At 56.7% G+C, this 19,919-nt stretch overlaps 1 protein-coding gene across 1 annotated transcript; it reads left to right on the top strand.

The window, feature by feature from the left end:
* The first annotated feature begins 1,621 nt into the window (after window positions 1–1,621).
* BOK (BCL2 family apoptosis regulator BOK) lies at window positions 1,622–16,649 on the top strand. The gene is made up of 5 exons (XM_036901308.2): window positions 1,622–1,875; window positions 2,224–2,475; window positions 4,991–5,119; window positions 12,274–12,437; window positions 13,399–16,649. Exons 2-5 carry the CDS (start codon window positions 2,253–2,255, stop codon window positions 13,522–13,524), a joined length of 642 nt encoding a protein of 213 aa, XP_036757203.1. The 5' UTR covers window positions 1,622–1,875; window positions 2,224–2,252; the 3' UTR covers window positions 13,525–16,649.
* Window positions 16,650–19,919: the final 3,270 nt, after the last annotated feature.

Genomic DNA, 19,919 nt, shown 5'->3' with positions numbered 1-19,919 from the left:
GTTATGGTGGCCTCACAAAATGAGTTGGGAAATGTTTCCTCCTTTTCTATTTTGTATGAGGCTGGTGATACTTCTTCAACTGTTTAGAAAAATTCCTCAATGAAACCATCTAAACCTAGAATTTTCTTTGTGCAAAAATTTTAAATTATGGATTAAACTTATTTAACTGGTATAGGACTATTCAGATTTTGTTTCTCTTTGTTGTCAGTGTTGGCAAGTGTGTTTCATTTAAATTTCAAATGTACTATCCTGGATTTGTTCATACTATCTTCTTACTTCCTGTTAATGTTTGGAGCATCTGTGGTGATGTCTTGCTTTCCATTCCTGACACTGGAATTTGAGGGGGGGTTTCTTATCCAATAGCACCAGGAGTTCACCGATTCTACGAGTCTCTCCAAAAAACCTCTTTTGGCTTTACTGTTTTTTTCTAATTGTTTACTTTGTTTCATTAATTTGTGCTCTAATATTTGTTATTTTCTTTCACCTTTGGGTTATTTGCTGGTCTTTTTTTAGCTTCCTGCATTGGGGCTTAAAGCATTAATTTTCAACTTTTCTCCTAAAGCTATGAACTCCTTTAAGGACTGCGCTGTATTTGTATCCCACAGTGTTTGATATGTCATATTTTCACTACTGTTCACTTCTAAACATTTTACAACTTCCTTTATGATTTACTATTTGGCCTATTGACTGTTTAGAAGTGTGTTATTTAATTTCCAAGCACTTGGAGCCTTTCTAATAGTTTTCCTGTTATAGAGTTTTGATTTAGACAGTATGCACTTGTATGATTTCCATCCTTTGAAGTTTGTTGAGACTTTATGGCCATGGATATGATGTATTTTCATTAACAGCCTATGTGCGCATGGAAAGAGCATTTCACTGCTATTCAGGGCAGTGCTATATGTCTATGAATCAGAGCAGCCTGGTGAATCCTTTGCTTGAACTGTGTGATGTTGGTTCAGAGAGAGAGAAACAGACTGTGATATTGAGTAGCTCAGAACAGGTCCTCACATATACAGCTACTTGATCTAAGATGGGACTCTTCCCCATTCAGTGGGAAAATGATGGTCTTTTCAGAAAACGATGAGGGGTCAACTGGATACCCACGTGGGAAAAAGTGGGCTCTGGCCTCCCCCCTCGACATTCACAAGAATTAATGTATCATACATCTAAATGAGAGGGCCACAACACTTAAAAGAAAACACAGGATAATACCCTAATGAAAAAGCAGTAACCAGAAGAGAAACGGTGGGTGAAGTGGACTTCACTGAGAACAACCCCTGTTCACTACTACAAGCAACAGCAAACCAGAGTGAGAGATGATGGACGCTGTGTCTCGTGCGATACGAACCCAGGCGTCCATCTGCAATACACAGCCCTGTGTCAGACCAGGGATGTGCCCCGAATATATAGAAACCCTCCTCGAAGCAGTAAGAAAACGGAGCAACTGTGAGCCCAGGCGACTGGCGCAGAACCCGGTCCTAAGCCCCGGGCCGCGCGCGGACGCCCCCTCCCCGGTGGCCCCGGCGCTCACGCAGGGAACTCGCTCGGTCGTCCTTAGGCGGGGCGGCGGCCAGGAAGGCCGGCCGGCCCCGCCCCGGGGTTGCCTTTTCCTTAGAAGGCGAAGCCCCAAGCCTTGCCTCTCGCCGGCGGAGAGTCGCGCCGCGCTCCCCGCGCCCCGCGCTCCCCTCTCCCCCGACGCCGACGCCGGCCCCGGGAGCCCCCAGCCCGGCTCAGGCGCGGACGGGGCGGGCGCCGGGCGGGGCGCGCACCCTCGCCGTTTGAATGGGAGGATCGAGGCCGGCGGAGACGGCGGCGAGCAGATCCTGACGCCAGAGCTCGTTCCCGGCCCGGCGCCCTCGACATGCGGTGGGAGAGGTGAGCGGGGTGGCCGCGCCGAGGGACGGTGTCCAGGCCGCCCGGCTGCGGAGCAGGTTGGGCCCAGCCGCCCGCCGCCCGCGCATTCATCTTCGAGCGCGGGCACGGCGGCCCAGAGCGAATCGCCATTTCTCCGCGGCCCTTCCCATCCCCGGTAGCCGCTGGGGTCTTTGCATTCAACTCGGAGTCTAAAAGAATGTGACACCGTGTTCCCAAAGATTTGGGGCACGGGAGCGAACGGCTACCGCAGCCGCAGCCCTGCCGGGAGGCTCCCCGGGCGCCCCGGCGGTTCCCCGCGGGGCCGACCGCTCCGCTCGCCGGCCGGGGCTGAGCGCCGTCTGCCCGCAGGTGCCGCGCCCCCCGCCTGCGTCCCCGACATGGAGGTGCTGCGGCGCTCCTCGGTCTTCGCCGCGGAGTTCATGGACGCCTTTGACCGCTCGCCCACCGACAAGGAGCTGGTGGCCCAAGCCAAGGCGCTCGGCCGCGAGTTCGTGCACGCGCGGCTGCTGCGCGCCGGCCTCGCCTGGAGCGCGCCCGAGCGCGCCGCGCCCGTTCCCGGGGGTCGCCTGGCCGAGGTGTGCGCGGTCCTGCTGCGCCTGGGTGAGTGCGGGGCCCGGGCGGGCGGGGTCCGCGGGCTGCCCTCGGAGCCGCGCCCCACGGGTCCGCACCCGGAGACGCGGGGCGACACCCTCCGCTGCCGGGTCAGCCTCCCGCCTGGACAGAGGGGGCCGGCCTCGGGGAGCCCGGAATGGCCACGTGCACAAGGCAGGCCCGACCCAGGTCGGTGCTCCCCCTACTCCCCAGCCTCAGGCTCGCTGCACACCCGCCGCAGACCTCCCCAGATCTGCCTGCCCAGCCCAGATCTCAGACATTCTGGCGACAACGGATAGAAAGCTCCAGGACAGTAATGCTTCGGTGGCTAAGCTTCTGGGGTGACCCTTGTACTCAGCTGGGCTCAGAAATCTTTTGTCTGACCGCGTGTCCTGATGATTGTTTTAGAAAACAGGTCTTTTGCAGTTAGTGGCTGAAACCCCGCCACCTATTGCTCTGTCCCCTCACTTTGGGGCCTCCTAGGGCTCCCCGTAGAAATTGGCCCCAGGAGAGCTGAAACCACCATGGGGCTGAGAGCCCCAAATCCTACCTGGCTGGCTGGCTGGTGTGGGTAGACACCTGGGCTACTTGTTTCTGGGGTCACACACAGCCCAATAACTATCTCCACCTTTTTCAAGATTGACCCCAGAGAGGGAGGGACCAGCCCGTCCCACCCTGGGACCAAGGTCACTCACCCTCCAACAGGTTGTTAGGTGCTGGGAGTGGGCACATGGGGAAAGTGGGCACATGGGAGGATGGGCAGCAAAGACTGCACCCTGACTGAGTGTCTCCAGGCAGAGTGTGGGGAGAGCTAGTTCAGGATGAGGGTTTGCGGGAATGACCAGTGAAGGGGACACCCTGCTGCTTCTCAGGCTGACACTGGTGTCCCCGTGTCCCTGTTTTGCATCGACCCTGGGAGCAGGGCTTGCAGACCTGGCCTGCCCCGGGGGTGAGCGTGAGGAACACAGATTCCATGGGGCTTGGGGTGGAGGCTGCAGGGGCTGGTATCCCAGCGAGTCTGGGTGGGGGAGGTTTCTGGTGTGTGGAGCAGGTGGGGCTTGGGGATTAGACTCCCATGAGGCCAGCCACCCAGCGGGCTGTGGGCCTGGCACCAGGGACGCATACTAAGGACCCTGGAGAAGGTGGTTTCTTGGCCTCCCGAGAGCCCGCCAGGCCTTTGGAATGGCCAGGATGAAGTACTGCCTCTCCCATCTGGCTGCAGCAGGGCTTGAGGCTGCCCACCCTGGGATCAAAGTCCCTATTTAAATTTGGCTAAAAAGCCCCGCTTTCAGCCTGCTGCTCTGACTGGATCAGCGTTGGTCCCCTCTTCCAAGAGCCCTGGGGTGCTTTGGGCCAGGAGCCGGGCCCTCCAGGCCCTCATACAGTGTTCAGCCCCATGTCTGGCCATGCTCAGTTCTCAGGGCTCGGCCCCTGCCGGGTAGCTGGGGGGCCTGGTGGAAGACGGCTTGTACCCCTAAAGTGTTGGCTTTCATGTCTCATTTGCTGTGTTCTGCCCTTGGAGCTGCTCAGTGTGAGGCCCGCCCCCCAGCCCAGCCCAGCGCCTCCTCAGCACAGATGCTCAGCTCCCGGGGCAGAGGCAAACGGAAGAACCTGGGTCTCCTGGGTCGCGCCCCAGGGTCAGTCTCTCGGGACCAGGCCCCAGCAGCCCCTGGGGCCGTGTGTGGGAATTTCCATGTCACCTTCCTCCACCAGCCTCGGCCTTGCCTTGCTCTGCTCTGGTTCCAGATCTTAATTAGATGGAGGGCAGCTGGCCCCAGGGATGATTCTGTGCCCTTATCAGCCAGCCAGGACGTCCAGTAGGCTGCATTTCCCTGTTTGCTTTGGCTGGAGAAGGGGTTAGGCTGGGGGACACCCAGGAGAGGCCTGTGTGGAATTCCTGGCACATCATTGCCAGGGGTGCTGTGGCCAGCACACACTGGAGTCAGGGCTGTTGAGAGGGCATTTCCTCTGCCAAGTGTGGCCTCCCCGTCCAGACCACACCTGCGTGGTACCAGGAGTGCAGATCTGAGCCTGGTGGTGTTCGAGGCCCCAGGTAATGGCTCAGATTCTTGGTTTACCAAGTCGAGCTGGGGCTGGAGTGAGGTTGCCCCTCCTTGGCTCGGCCAGGGCTGCCCACCTGTGTGGGGTTGCTGACGCTGTCCTGGCTCAGGTTGGCTCTGGCCACCTGCCCAGTCTGCCTGCCTCCTAGGCAATTCCCTGTGAGTCACCAGCCAGGCACGGCCCCTGCTCCTCCTCGGGATTCCCGCCCCACTGGCCCGGCCGGCTTTGCTCCTGGGGGGGGAGGGGGGAAGGTGGCTGGCGGGCTTGTCAGAAGGGGCTGCAGAGGTTCCTCCCTAGTCTCCTTGTCCCAGGGCTGTGGCAGGAATCTGACAGGTTGAATCAGCGTGGGGTGGGGTCCCCGTGCCACGGGGCTGTTGGGTGGGCTGGGCCCAGGCCGGTATGACAGCGGGGTTGGTGTCAGGCATGTGTGGAGGACCCCTGACACTCCTGTGTGGCCTTGCAGGGGACGAGCTGGAGCTGATCCGGCCCAGCGTCTACCGCAACGTGGCGCGCCAGCTGAATGTCTCTGTGCAGTCGGAGACTGTGGTGACGGACGCCTTTCTGGCTGTGGCGACCCAGATCTTCTCTGCAGGTGGGTCTGTGGGGTGCCAGGATGCCCACAGTGCCAGTGTGGCCCAGGGTCTGGTCGCGCAGGAGCTGACGCGGGGTGGGGCCTTGGAAGAGCCTCCCTGAGGCACAGCCCAGCCCAGAACAGTGACACAGTGATGCGGTGTGACCCCCCTGCTTCTGAGGAGGAGGGGCTGGCTGGGTGGCTGGCACAGGGCCTCACGTGGGTCTGGTTGCCAGCGGTGCTGGCTGTTGGCAAGAGGAGGGCCAGCCTGCCCTGCACGTGTCTCAGTCGAGGTTGTGGTGACTTGGGCTTCTCACTGCATGGCACTGGGTCCCAAGCCGCCTGGGTGGGTGCTGCCTGGCTCTTGGGACAGACAGAGCCTCCAGGGCCACAGTGTCCCTGCTAAATTCCGTGGGTCAGCCCTGCTTGAGGGGAGGGTGCATGGGGGAGCAGCTCGCTGGGGAGTCTTTGGAGAGTAGCCACACACCTTACCTGTCCTACCTGGCTGGCCCGCACCCCCTTGGGGTCTCCCGACGCTCTGCCTCATCCCAGGCTCGGCCCTCCTGCTTCCTGTGTGCACACATGCCTCCAGGCTTGCGGGAGGCTATTGGACTCATCCCTCAAACTCCCTCTTGTCCATGTCGCCTCCTTGGAACCCTGCTGGGCGCCCTGTATCCTTGTCCTGTCCTGGGTGCGCCACGCTCTGGGGGTCCGCCTTGTCCCTGCGTCCTGCACGTAGCAGGCACCAGGCGCTGCATCACCAAAGCCCCAGCCCCAGTGGGCCCCCCCTCCGTCGGCAAAGCCGTGGATGTTTCCCAGCACTTTCTGGGGCTGCTCTGAGCCTGGGGACCCTGGGGTGAATGGTTGGCCCTTGGAGAGGGAGCTTGGGTGCCCCGGAGCTGGAGTGCCCCGAGGCTGCGTTCTAGCTGGCGTGGGGGAGCCAGCCGCCCGGTGGTGTCGAGTGTGTGTAGGCACTGGCTTTTCCACTGCAGGAGGCGGCGGGCAGGGGGCCTCTCACCCCCTTGACTGTGAGGCAGCTCTGGGTCTGCTGACCAGCCTCTCCCTCCTGCCTCCCTCGCTCGTAGGACTGGTGGGACAGGGTCAGGGCAGGGTTTTAGGGCAGAGGGCTCGGGGGAGCCACCGTCCCGCCACCTCACAACACAGCCCACATCCTGCAGGGCTCAGGGCCCACTGACCTCCAGCCTCCCTGGCAGGAGCCTTGGGTGACAGCTGACCTGGCATCCTTCCCCAAGGAGGCTCCTGTGGGCAGCTCAGAGGCTGGCACCGAGCAGGGCCTGACTCAGGAGGCCTCCCTCCAGAGTGTTGGGACATGGGACACCAGCTGCACAAGCAGCCTCCTCCAGGGTGGCCACCGGGCAGCTGACCTCCCTGGGCAGGAGTCCCAGCTAGGATGTGGTGAGGGCTGCTGGGTGAGCTAGTGGGGCATGTGTCCTGCATAAGTGCTCTAACAGTCCTGCCTTAGGCCTGAGCTGGGGAACTGGGGGTGTGGTAACCCTGGCAGGTGGGGGCCCAGGCAGGCCCCTTGTGGAGGAGGCGGAGGAGGGCATCATCCTGGGTTGGTGACCACCTTCGGCCTCCCTAGGCTCTTGCGCGTGGGCCTGACATGCCTGTGGGTAGCCGCCCTGTGTGTTTCCGGGTGCCAGGGGGCTGGTTGATGGCCGCTTGTCTGAGACCCTCTGAGGCTTGGCTCTGCCCTGCTGGTGCCTGGACTGAGCTGGGTGGGGCCGGCCCCCTGGGTGGTGGTGGGGGTGGGCAGGGAGCAGAGGGTGGGAGGCAAGGCCAGAGCACCCACCCCTGCCTGCCCAGCCTTGCTCAATTTGGGGACCGGCCTGAGAGGTGCCTAGGAAGGCTCAGGGCCTCCACGTTGGGAGGGGACATCCATGAACCTTGAAGGGATTCAGCTCGAATCTTGGGACTCTGGTTTGAAATCTGGCAGAGCATTCCTCTGTGTTCACACCCTCCTGTCCCACTGGGAGCCAATGGGCTTGTCCCCCAAGCTCCTGCCCCTGCGTTGGGGCACCTCCTCACTCACCCCTGGCTGCCCACTCGGGCTGGTCTCTCAACCTCTCTGAACATAGGAGCCACCTGGTAAGGGGCCAGGAGCAGGCCTGCCCACGTGTCTGGCCCCCTCACCCAGCCTGTGACACCCCACCCTTCCTTTCGCCCAAGCCTCCCCTTCACCTGTCATCCATCCCAGCCCCGGGCCCTTGGGCCTTTTTGCCATAGGGTGAGCAGGTGTCTGCTGGCCATTATCCCCCTCTGCAGCTGGGCCTCGTACATGCTGACCGTCAGGCTGGACCAACCTTCCCTCTTCCTCCGCAGACGGCCTGCCGGGCCCGGCTTCTGGCTCCGCAGCTGCAGTGCCCCCATGCATACCTGGCTGTCTGCATGCTGGGCTTCCCAGTCCCCTTCAGTGGGAAAACCAATTTTTCCCTCCCCAGTTAAAAGTTGGCAAGAGTTTTCCTTATTACAAGAGCAAAATATTTTACCACAGAAAGATCAGAACATACAGAAGATAAAGCACTCTTAGAAATCAGCACTGAAAAAACAGCCTGGTGTAAAACAAGCAAAGCGCCTGAGAGGACATTTCTCCCCGGAAAGTGCACAAACGGCCAGTAAGCCCATAGAGAGATGCTCGTGGTCAGTTGGTCGGAACGCGCACGCTGAGCCCCAGTGAGATGCCACTGCACGTCGGGAGGATGGCAGCCCCGGTGTGGCTTCAGCAGGGATGTGGGCACAGGAAGCTGCAGACCGCATGAGCCGGCTGCTCCCCTGCCACACATTTCCCCCTGAGAAATGACATGTCCACCTGAGGACTCGCACACAAAAGTCCACAGCAGCCCCAGTCCACTGTTGTGCCCATGTCCGTCATGTGATGGATGGACAAGCAAACTGGCCCGTCAGGACAACGTAACACACCGCGGCCATGCGAGGAGGGAAGCAGGCACCAGCTGCCACATGGAGGCCTCCAGGGCGAGAGGCGGAAGGTGTGTGGCACATAGTGTGCCCCGCTTGGGGGAGCTACCCAGAGGGTTGCCTGTGGGGGGACGGGAAGTGGATCAGTGGGCACAGGAGGCTGGGTGAGGAGTGAGACTGCTGATGGGGATGGGGCTTCTCCTGGGGGACGCAGACTTTTCTGGAATTCAGTAGTGATGATGGTCACAACACTTGGTGAATATAATAAAAACACTGCGTTAAAGAATGAATTTATGTTAAGATCATATCTGCATAAAAAATAAAACACAGAAGACCTCAAAGAAGAGAGGACATACAGGAGACCTACCCTGGAGACCATCCCAGCTGGCACCTTCCAGACCCTGATTTTTCCTCCAGATGTCAAAACGTGGCCTCATGTGGAGCCCATAGCCTCTGTGTGGCACCCCAGGAGGTGTCGGCTGTGGCTGTCGGTGTTGAGTATGCCCCAGGGCACCCGGGAGCTGCTGGTGATGGGGAACAAGGTGTAGTGCACTGGATGCTCTGGTGGTTGGCACTGGAGGGGGCACCTGCACCAGAGCCCTGGGGAGGCAACGGTAAGGCAGGAATAGCCTGCCTGGGGCCTGAGAGGGGCTGGGGGCCAGCTCGGGAGGGGTTTCAGGATTGGATTTATTTTGGAAGAGGTGGGGACAGAAACAGGAGAGCTTTAAGCAGGAGAGACACATGGGCTGATTTATGGGGTTTTCAAATTTGTTTTTATTGAGGTGAAGTTCACATCCTCACGTAAGTTAACCATTTTAAAATATGAATTCAGTGACAGTGTATTCAGCGTTGTGCAGCCAGAACGCCAGTTCTCGTTGCCCAGAAGAAAACCTGTCCCCCAACGTCCCTTCCCCAGCCCCTGGCAGCCTCTGATCCGCTGTGTGGCCTACTCTGGACATTTCTTACAAATGGGCTTGTTACAGAAAACCAGGAAACCCAGACTGGATCGCTGACGGAAGGACCAAGCTGCACTCGGAGGTCTTGGAGGGTGGAGGTTCATTTCACACCTGCGGGCCCAGGGGACGGTGCTCTCCAAAGGTGTGAGCCCCGAGTACAGCAGGGCCGTGCCTTTTATACATTTACTACAAAGCTGGGGGAGTCAGCACCCAGGAACCGTTGCAGTGGGAGCCATTAGGTCACTATAGGTGTATTCAGGATGCTAGTTATGTTTCAATCCATTTCTGTAAAGGTTACTCGGATCCTGTATTATAAACTAACGGGCTTCCATGACTATGATTAACAAGCTGTTCCACACCACTGAGTCCCGGTGTTGTGGGAGGGGGGGTGCCGGGAATACATTGTTGCATTGTTTCAATCCCAAGCACCCAAGCACCTTGTGATTCCTCTGTATTTATGAAGCCTCAATAGAAACTGTTTCCTTGGCTTTCTTGGCTTCCCACCACACCTGTCAAGAGGGGGAGGGATCCGAGAACTTTCTGAGTATTTCCTCATCAGGCTCATACGCATGGGGCCTTAACCGGGCCTTTGAGGCTGATGCTTCCACTGGGCTCCATGTCTCAGGTTTATCACGTGTAGCTTGTCAGTATCGTTCCCTTTTGCCGCTGAGTAACAGTCATGTGTGTGGACTGCGTTAGTTTCCCCTCAGTTATGGACGTTGGTCGTTTTGGAGACTGCGCAGGGCTGCTGTACACGTTTGTGGCCGCGTGTTCTCCAAGCTGACTTCTGTTTTGTAGCAGGTTATCCTGGCTGCTGTGTGAAGGTGCGTTGAGCCCATGCTTACTCCCTGCATTTGCTGCTGCCCTAGGCTCCCTCCCTCCAGGGACCGATGCTGGGCACGTTTGTGACCTTCGTATTACAGAGACCACACGCCTGCCAGCCATCTTCCCATCACAGTTACAAGGCTGCAGTTACCTGGATCCTCACATCGCCATTTAAACTTATCTGATTGCAGCATCCATGTCATTTTTTTTTTTTGGTATCATTAATCTACAATTACATGAAGAACATTGTGTTTACTAGGGTCCTCCCTTCACCAAGTCCCCCCCACAAACCCCATTACAGTCACTGTCCATCAGCGTAGCAAGATGCTGTAGAATCACTACTTGTCTTCTCTGTGTTGTACATCCCTCCCCGTGCCCCCCCCACACTATACATGCTAATCGTAAGGCCCCCTTTCTTTTTTCCCTGCCTTTATCCCTTCCTTCCCACCCATCCTCCCCAGGCCCTTTCCCTTTGGTAACTGTTAGTCCACTCTTGGGTTCTGTGAGTCTGCTGTTGTTTTGTTCCTTCAGTTTTCCTTTGTTCTTATGCTCCACAGATAAGTGAAATCATTTGGTATTTGTCCTTCTCTGCCTGGCTTATTTCACTGAGCATAATACCCTCCAGCTCCATCCATGTTGTTGCAAATGGTAGGATTTGTTTTCTTCTTAGGGCTGAGTAGTATTCCATTGTGTATATGTACCACATCTTCTTTATCCATTCATCTACCGATGGACACTTAGGTTGCTTCCATTTCTTGGCTATTGCAAATAGTGCTGCGATAAATATAGGGGTGCATCTGTCTTTTTCAAACTGGGCTGCTGCATTCTTGGGGTAAATTCCTAGAAGTGGAATTCCTGGGTCAAATGGTATTTCTATTTTGAGCATTTTGAGGAACCTCCATACTGCTTTCCACAATGGTTGAACTAATTTACATTCCCACCAGCAGTGTAGGAGGGTTCCCCTTTCTCCACAACCTCCCCAACATTTGTTGTTGTTTGTCTTTTGGATGGCAGCCATCCTTACTGGTGTGAGGTGATAGCTCATTGTGGTTTTAATTTGCATTTCTCTGATGACTAGCGATGTGGAGCATCTTTTCATGTGTCTGTTGGCCATCTGAATTTCTTCTTTGGAGAACTGTCTGTTCAGCTCCTCTGCCCATTTTTTAATTGGATTATTTGCTTTTTGTTTGTTGAGGTGCGTGAGCTCTTTATATATTTTGGATGTCAAGCCTTTATCGGATCTGTCATTTATGAATATATTCTCCCATACTGTAGGATGCCTTTTTGTTCTATTGGTGGTGTCCTTTGCTGTACAGAAGCTTTTCAGTTTGATATAGTCCCATTTGTTCATTTTTGCTTTTGTTTTCCTTGCCTGGGGAGATATGTTCATGAAGCAGTCGCTCATGTTTATGTCCAAGAGATTTTTGCCTATGTTTTTTTCTAAGAGTTTTATGGTTTCATGACTTACATTCAGGTCTTTGATCCATTTTGAATTTACTTTTGTGTATGGGGTTAGACAGTGTTCCAGTTTCATTCTCCTACATGTAGCTGTCCAGTTTTGCCAGCACCACCTGTTGAAGAGACTGTCATTTCCCCATTGTATGTCCATGGCTCCTTTATCGAATATTAATTGACCATATATGTCTGGGTTAATGTCTGGAGTCTCTATTCTGTTCCACTGGTCTGTGGCTCTGTTCTTGTGCCAGTACCAAATCGTCTTGATTACTGTGGCTTTGTAGTAGCATGTCATTTTAACAGGCCTTCTTTGATGATTACCAAGGGAAAGCATCTTTCATATGCCCAATGTATTTTTTTCTGTGGCTCATCTGTTCACATTCTGTGCTCATATTTATTTTGAAAGGTCTTTTCTCATGCTGACTTTACATGTTCAGGGAACTTGCACGCTAGAGCTTGCACACATCCTTTGGGGTGTCCTTCCTCTGCTTTTCCTCCCAGGTGGGCTCCATCTCAGCTCTGCCTCTTGGGAGCTCATGGTCTCAGGCATGTTGTGCCCCCCGTGGGTCTCAGTTTCTTTACGAGAACAAAGTGCTGCTGCCGTCAGGAGACAAGTCATGGCAGGTGCACCTTGAGGCTCCTTGCTGTTGTGTGCAGCCCTCCTTGCTGTCCCTCTAGCAGATGGTGGGGTGGGCTGAGCAGGGTCGTCCTGGGCTCTGACACAGGTGGGCAGGTGTACAGGTGTGTAACGGAAGCTTGAGAAATCTGCCCCTAAGACCTGAGGGTGGGCAGGACTGCCCTGCAGCCCCTGGTGACTGGGGCTTGCTCCAGGCAGTCAGCTAGCTGGGCACCCTGTCCAGGTGGGGAGCCTGTGTGCTGCCCCCAGTCATTGGTGGAGTGTCAGGGGTTGTGGCAGAGGGCTCAGCCCCTTCCTGTGACCCTGAGAACGGGACGGGAGGAGTTCAGGAGCCTTCTGTTGACCAGCGTCTGTCTCTCCTGCAGGCATCACGTGGGGCAAGGTGGTGTCCCTGTACTTGGTGGCCGCGGGGCTGGCTGTGGACTGTGTGCGGCAGGCCCAGCCCGCCGTAGTCCATGCTCTCGTCGACTGCCTCGGAGAGTTTGTGCGCAAGACCCTGGCGGCTTGGCTGAGGAGGCGCGGTGGATGGGTGAGAGGGCCTGGGGTTCGGGGCGCCAGGAAGGGGGGGTTGCTAGGTTGGAGGTGGGAGATTGAGTGCACCAAGGGGTGGGGCACGAGGCCCTGGCTGCCCAGCTCCAGTGCTGCCCTGTCCCCAGAAACCTGTGGCCCGGAGCCTCTGCCTGGCAGAAGGCGTGGGCCCCATCACCTGGGAGGGCAGAACTCCAGTCCCCTCAGAAGGAAAACCCCAGCACTGCACAGAGCACCCTCTCCTGGCCACCCCCCAGCCGGGGTCCAGCCCCTCTGCAGCCCACAGGCATGGATGTCAGAGTCATTAGGCCACTATCTCCATGCACCCAACCAGTTGCTCCGCCCTGGCCAAGCTGTGGGGGCTGCTGGGCCGTGGCCATGGGGTTGGCCCCCTCATAGGTGATCTCAGCTTGTGAAATGGGTGGTCGGCAAGGGTGTGTGAAGCACCCCGGCAGTTGGTGGGAGCTGTTATCTGCTGGAAGGTGGCACTTGGGGGTGGAGGTGGCTTCCAGGATGGCTCGGGTCGCTGTGCCAACCCTTGGCACACAATCCCTGAGGCTTCAGCCTCCTCCTGCCTTCCCCTAGGGCTGGCCCCGGGAGCAGGGAGGACAGACCGACACTGTGGTCAAAGTCAGACTGTGGGGAAAAGATTTCATTGCTTAGCTGGAAATAGGGTGGTAAGGAGTGTGCCCATTCCTTGGGCTTTGGGGAAGCTCAGTTCCCACTCCTGTTCTCAGGGAGGGCCTGAGGCTGGATTTATCCTTGGGGTGCCCTACAGGAGGGGCGGAGATGTTTGCAGCCTTTGGGCAGGCGGCTGGCAGCTGAGCTGGGAGTGGGCACCCGGGCTTGGGCACAGCAGGCTCCTCTCTGCACCCAGAGCCCCTCCCTCCCCTTCCTGCCCACCGAGTCTGCGCCTCAGGCTGGGCTCTCAGCCCCGCTAACTGTCTCCTCTTTCCCTCCAGACCGATGTCCTCAAGTGCGTGGTCAGCACCGACCCTGGCTTCCGGTCCCATTGGCTGGTGGCCACACTCTGCAGCTTTGGCCGCTTTCTGAAGGCCACCTTCTTTGTGCTGTTGCCAGAGAGATGAGAGGTCAGCAGGGCCAGAGGCCACAGCCAGGCCCTCCGACCCAGTAGGCCCTGACCCCCAAAATCATCACCCTCCTCCCTGTCCAAGCTGGGAGCCCTGCCCCATTGCTGGAGGCCTGGTCCTGAGCCTCCTCCACAGGCCAGGGCCCTCTGGAAGGAGACTGGGGCTCCCCTGGGCCTGGAGCTGGGCTTCAGTGTCGACCTGTGGCCCCTCTTCACTGCTCCCCTTTGCCTGGGACCCCTGCTTATCTCCTTTCTGTCTGGAGCCAGAAAGAGAGTTAACTCCCAGGCTCAAAGTCAGAGGAGCTGGGAACACCTAGCTGTCACTGGACATGGGGGTCCCACCAGTGCAGGGGGCCATGTCAGGACACAAGTCGGTCTCCGTCCCCAAGGGCAGTGGGCCCTGCACATCTGGTCTGAAGGTGCCTCTGGCCTGGCCAGGCCTAGGGGAGCCGTGGGGTCTTCCTGACCCTGCAAACAGAGCGTCTGGCTTGTGTGCTCATTGCTGACCCCATTTCTGGAGGGGAGCGTGCACCCTAAAGCAGGGTCCCTGTGTGGCAGGGACTAGGGGAGTGGGGCCCAGGCCCCAACACCTGACCCATGAACACGAGCCCACGGGCGAGGTTGGCGTGTGTGTGGTCCGATTCCAGTAAAGTTTCTGGCAGTGGAGTGTGACCCGTCGCTGTCCTCGTGCAACCACCTGCGACTGGATGGGGCGGTGAACCCGGTGTTAGGACAGGAAGCATCGGAGTTCCCAGCATCTCCCTGATTAAGGCAGCCTCTGCTGCCACCCACCATGGCAGGGAGCTCAGGCACACACACACCGCGCACATCCACGCACATCCAGCTGTCACGCGGCAGGTGCCCCGTCGCCTTCCTCTCCGTGGCTGGCTGCCGGCCTGTGTCAGCCACACCCATGCCTTTGCTTTTCTGAGGGTGGCCTCCTGTCGGGGCCCACAGGGCCGGCCCCCCTCCCTGCTTCCTGGTGCAGGGACGTCTTCCTGAAGCCTGAGGGCTGTGGCTGGGGCACAGGTACTCCGGAGGGCTGTGGCGGGGCCTCGCCCAGCCTGTCTCCCTTTCTGTAGGACGAAGGGTTGAGCCAGGCACCTGCCGACGTCTCCTGGCCCAGCCCCCCACCTGGTCCTGATGAGACAGGAGGGCCCCAGATGAGGCTTTCATGCAGGCACTTACCTCCCCAGGGCCTGCTGTTCACTCTGCCTCAGAGGCCATGGCCTTGGCCGGGGCCACTGAGGGAGAAAAGGGTCGGGGCAGGCATGCATTCCTCTGCTTCCTGGAGGCATCCTTTGGTGTGTATCTAGCAGAGGGAAGCAATGTGACCAACACAGGACTCAGAAGGCACACAGGCTGGCCGTCCTCACAGTGTCAGAGGGCACAGTGGAGCGGAGCCTCTTTTCTGACAGCAGCACAAAAGTAAACGTGAGCCCTATGTGAGGAAAACTAAATAAACCGAGGGACATGCGAGCGGGGGGCACAAGTGCCAGGAAATCTGTCTCACAGAAGAGACGCCTCACTAGTAAATTTATAAATTTCATGCAATCCTTACGAAAATACCAGCATGGGTTTTTTTTTTCCTGGATCCCAACAAGCTAATTATAGAGTTCACAGGAGAGGAAAATTAAAAAAAAGCCAAACACAGCTGGGAAAACTCTTAAAAAGAGGAGGAGAGGGGAGGGCCCAGCACCATCTCTGCGGGTCTGTCCCTGAACCACAGGGTGCCGGGCTCCGTGCAGACAGGCCTGGGTGGGCCCGAGGCAGATCCCATGCCTACAATACCGTGTCTGTGACGGAGCGGCCCCTCAGAGCGGGGCAACCGCGTGCTTGCTGACGTGGGGGCAGCCGGTAAGCCCCCGGGGAAAAGCCAGGAACCGCAGGGGCGGATTCCACATGGACCCAAGAGCATCTATAACCATGAAATACCAGAAAAAATGGGTGGCTTCCTTTTTAACTGGGGTGTGGGTAACACCTTCCCAAACATGATTTAAAATCCAGGAATAATAAATGGCAAAATACTGGAAAAAGCTGTTCACAACACCTAGTATTTTCAAAAAATATTTGTACCTTGAGACAGAAAGCAGTGTTTGTTGGGCTGGGGCGGGCAAATGGGGGCGGCCGTCTAGTGGGCACAGGTCTCCCTTTGCAGCGACGAAAATGTTTTGAAAGTAGAGGTGATGGTTGCATAACATTGTGAATGTACTAAATGCCACCTAACTGTACACTTACTATTTTAATATACTTTAAAATGGTGACCTTTGTCATAATAGTGTATTTTACCTCAACAAAAGTTGTACCTTAAAATTAAGAATAGTAGGATTAATATTCCTAATTCCAAAGAGCCCAGCAGCTCCAAACATCCAGAAGAAAAACACAGAATATAAGAGAAATGCAAACCCAAACTACCCCAAGATGCCATTTCTCATTTATTAGGAGGCCTACATTCAACTTTGACAAGATGGTGGTTCCCCCTCACAGGCCAGCAACCTCAAAGAGGCTGTGGGAATGCAAATAGCACACTGATGGGGTGGCCCTGGGCACCTCACATACGCATTTATGGACTGGCAGCCCCATTTCTAGGAATCTACCCTGGAGATACACTGGCAAAAGTCCCAAACGACGGGCACACGAGGTTATCCACGCAGTGTTACCTGACTTGGCAGCAGACTGGAAACGAGCAGATGCCCTGCACTGGGGTGGTGCTGGGTCAATGGCCAGGCCACCTCTTGGAGCAGCACAACTGCTGGGCAAAGGCCTCTGCACGGACCCGTGAAGTCATGTAAGATGTTCTGCATGAGCAAAACTGACTTACGAGGACAGTTTGTGACAAATGAGTCCGCACATAAGGCTGGGGACACAAGCACCTAGACAGATCACCTGTTCCAATCAGAATACATTTTAACTTCATGTCACCAGTGACAGGAAGGTGTGAAAACAATAGCAAAAAGTCCAAAACCTCAATCAGTCCTGTTAATAACATAATTCTGAAATAATTCTATGTATCCTGTAGGACTGAGCAAATAATGTAAAGAACCAAGATTTTCGTCTTCAAAGAGGTAAAACCAAAGAATTTTAAAGTAACAAATTTATAATAAATTTGATTTGGAAACACTAGTTTGGATGCACGCATTTTTCTTTCAACAGCATGCACGTCCCAGGCTAAAGCAGCGAGGGAACCCAGAGTCTTTGCAATGAGATCTCACGCAGCCCGGTGAACACACGTGAGAAAGTAAACTATACGGCAATTTCCTGGTCCTGCACACAGAAGGGGCTGGAAGCAGAGCAGCCTGGCCCTGCCGAGCACGTCAACTGTCTGTGGTCTCTGATCCCCACAGAGAACCAGGCTTGGAACATGCAGCCGCCGGGGACTGCGGGGCTCCATTCAGTCCCCTATGGGACTGTGGAGCACCTCCTGTCAGTCCATCACGGGAAAACACTGCACTTGGCTGGGCTGCAGCAAACATACAGAGGACTGGGTTCCCAGGGGCCACAGCAGCAGCGAGTGGTGGCCTGGTGTGAGGAGGGGCTCCCCCCACCAGCCTTGCCTGGAGCTGCAGGGCACAAGTACCCCCATGACTGGCACTTCAAGGGGGCTCAGCTTTTGCACGGGCTTCCTGGTGTGAGCTTGGCAGGGCACACACACAGGCAGGCATAGGGACATTCTTGCCAGACTGCAAGCCCTGAGCTAGTGGAGTCGAGACCCACCCCCACTGCCAGCGGGGGGCGGGAAATAGAACGGGGTCTGGCTGCTGCCACCATTCATTTTGGCCTCAGCAAAATGAGACCAGCAGACACGTGAGGCTGCCTGTGCAGGACAGGGTGGACCGGTGGGCCTTAGCCTTCCAGACCACAGGGGACGGATGGGAGAGGGCCGAGTCAGAGCTACGGAATGCAGATGCCCAGCACCCCGCCTGGGGCGTCCTCCAGGCTGTGGCCAGCTCCCCAGCCAGCGGCACAGGGGAGCCAGGCGAGGGGGCTGCATCTGGCTCCTCATCTCCTGCTCCCAGGCCCCCTTCCCTGCGGTGCTTGGGGTGCTGCCCTCTGGACCCCCTTCCAGCTGGATGGAGTGGGTCCTAAGTCCCAGGCTCCTTGGCCCAGCCCCAGCAGTGGTGATGCCTCTGGGCCCAGCCTCCTTCCCTCAGTGCTACGAACGTTTCCCCCCAAATTCCTATGGTGAAATCTTCACCCCCAAGGAGATAGTACGAGGAAGTGGGCTTTTGGGAGGGATTGGGACATGATGCACCCCCCTGATGTGCTCCGTGCCCTGAGAGACCAGAGGGCTGGCTTGACCACTGCCACAGCTGTAGTGGGGGGCGGCTGTCCCAGAGGGCAGAGCCTCTCACCGGGCCGGGTCAGCTGGCACCTGAATCTTGGGCTTCCGGCCTGCGGAACTGTGAGAAATAATTCTTTCTTTAAAAGCCACCCAGTTTATGCATTTCCACGACAGCAGCCTGGATGGACTGAGACGAACCATCACGGACAAGTGGAAATCGTAACAGCTACAAATGTGGGCACAGCTCTGGGACTGGGTGGCACGCTGAGGCTTGGAGGGTTTGGAGGTGCAGCTAGAGGGGCCTACATCGCTGTGAACGGCCCATTTTGTATGATTCTGGTGAGAAACCAGAAAGAAAAGGAGAGTTGTAGAGAAAGTCTGTCTTAGAGAAGCCCCAGCGATTATGAACAGAATGTGGGCGGCAAAGGCCATCCTGGTGAGATCCCGGCCGGACATGAGGGTCGTGTTCTTGGAAGCTGGAGGGAAGGTGGTCCCTGTTATAAAGTGACAAAGAACGTGGCTGAACTGTGCATGTGGCCAGGGTTTGTTAGAAGCACGGCTGGCTGGCAGGCTGAGGGAGCCACCAAGCAGACCCAGTGCCCAGCAGCCAGGCCTCTCCTGAGCACCTCAGCCCAGTGCACAAGGGACAACCACCGATGCAACTGCTCGCGGAGAAGCAAGCAGACCTTCAAGTGTGGAAGATTCTCGGCCCAACCACACTGACAGTTTTGAGAGAGTTAGTTCAGGGAACATGCAGGGTGTGGCCGAATCCAGGGGAGATCAGTGTGGACACAGTGGGAGACCAGCCAGCATCAAACAGAAGCAGGCTCCTGATCCTGACTGCCCAGAGCCTCAGGGCCTGCCCCCCACTTTCTTGTGCCACCCCTCTGGGGGGCACAGGCTATAAACATGGATGGCATCCTGCATCTGTGAGGTGCCATCTCTGCCAGTGCACAGAATGGGTGCCATGGGGGCCTTGCCACCTCCACCCGGATTCTGAAGGGTGGGCTGGCTCATGCCTCAGGCTCGTGCCCCATGCCCCACATGGTGGGGCCACTGCAGAGCACCCACTAGGGTGACCCAGAAGTATAGTCACTGGTGTGTGCTTCCAGCCCAGGGTGGGCCGCAGGCATGCACACCAACCCCCGAGAAAGGCACTGTGGGCCGGACCACCACCTGGTGTGTCTGGGAGGCAGCCCAGCGAGCCCGAGAGGATTACTCTGCAGCCTTGAAGATCTGGACTTGCCCGGTGCCCGTCACTCCCCCTTTCCAACCTCTCCTTATAGAATGGGACTGTCCACCCCACGGGCTCCTCTGAGGCATCCTGGAGGCACCCGACTTGTTAGTTTCACAGGTGTGCAGCTGGAGGGCACTCTGCTCAGGACGAGTCCCACCTGATGACCTCCACACGCCCTGCACCTGCCTCCCCGTGCCCCTTGGCATCAGGGTCACCAGCCCAGTTCCTTCCACAATGGCCCTGGTCTCTCTGACAACCCCACCTGGTGATGTCTTTTGTCCTCAGGCTTGGGGAAGGGGGCCTATAGCAGCCATCCACCTTCACCCGCACCCACATTAGTGTGTCCTGGTGCGGCTTCTCATTGGGTGGGGGGGTGGTTAGGAAAAAGAAAAAGGCTTTGTATTTACATATATATTGAAGCATTTAGAAGCAAATGACATTGTGTCTGTAATTTGCTTAAAAATACTCCAGCAAAGAGGAGGAGGAAGAGGAGATGGAGCAGTTAGAATGAGAAACATTAGCAGGTGGTGAGCTGGGTGACAGCGTGAGGGGCCGGGTGTGCGTTTGGATTGGAAACCTCTGTCATAAACAAACATGCTCCTGAAAGCACTACATTGTGGAGGAAAAAACATATCAGTTCTAAACTCCACTGCCCCTTGCCTTGCAGACGTCCTTCGTGGGGAAGAGTCGCTGCTCAGAGGCAACGGGAGAGCTGTGATCTCTCCGTTCAGTCCCTCTGTCTTCAGCTTGTCACTGACTTCTCTAGTCCAGATTTGTGATTACTTAGATCTTGTCAAAACTGCAAGAAGAAAAAGAGAAGAGAGTTGCCCCTTCTTAAATTTGAGGGAAAAGACTGGAAAGCAAATAGTTACCA

The sequence above is a fragment of the Manis pentadactyla genome, chromosome 6 (assembly GCF_030020395.1).
Source record: "Manis pentadactyla isolate mManPen7 chromosome 6, mManPen7.hap1, whole genome shotgun sequence".
NCBI classification, from domain to species: domain Eukaryota; kingdom Metazoa; phylum Chordata; class Mammalia; order Pholidota; family Manidae; genus Manis; species Manis pentadactyla.
This window is presented reverse-complemented; position numbering and strand designations above follow the sequence as displayed.

What these genes read in the sequence shown, in the direction of transcription:
- BOK (XM_036901308.2), top strand. Translation starts at nt 2,253, where the DNA reads ATGGAGGTGCTGCGGCGCTCCTCGGTCTTCGCCGCGGAGTTCATGGAC. An exon ending in CGCGGTCCTGCTGCGCCTGG is followed by an intron (nt 2,476 to 4,990) that starts GTGAGTGCGGGG and finishes GTGGCCTTGCAG; the next exon opens with GGGACGAGCTGGAGCTGATC. An exon ending in GACCCAGATCTTCTCTGCAG is followed by an intron (nt 5,120 to 12,273) that starts GTGGGTCTGTGG and finishes TCTCTCCTGCAG; the next exon opens with GCATCACGTGGGGCAAGGTG.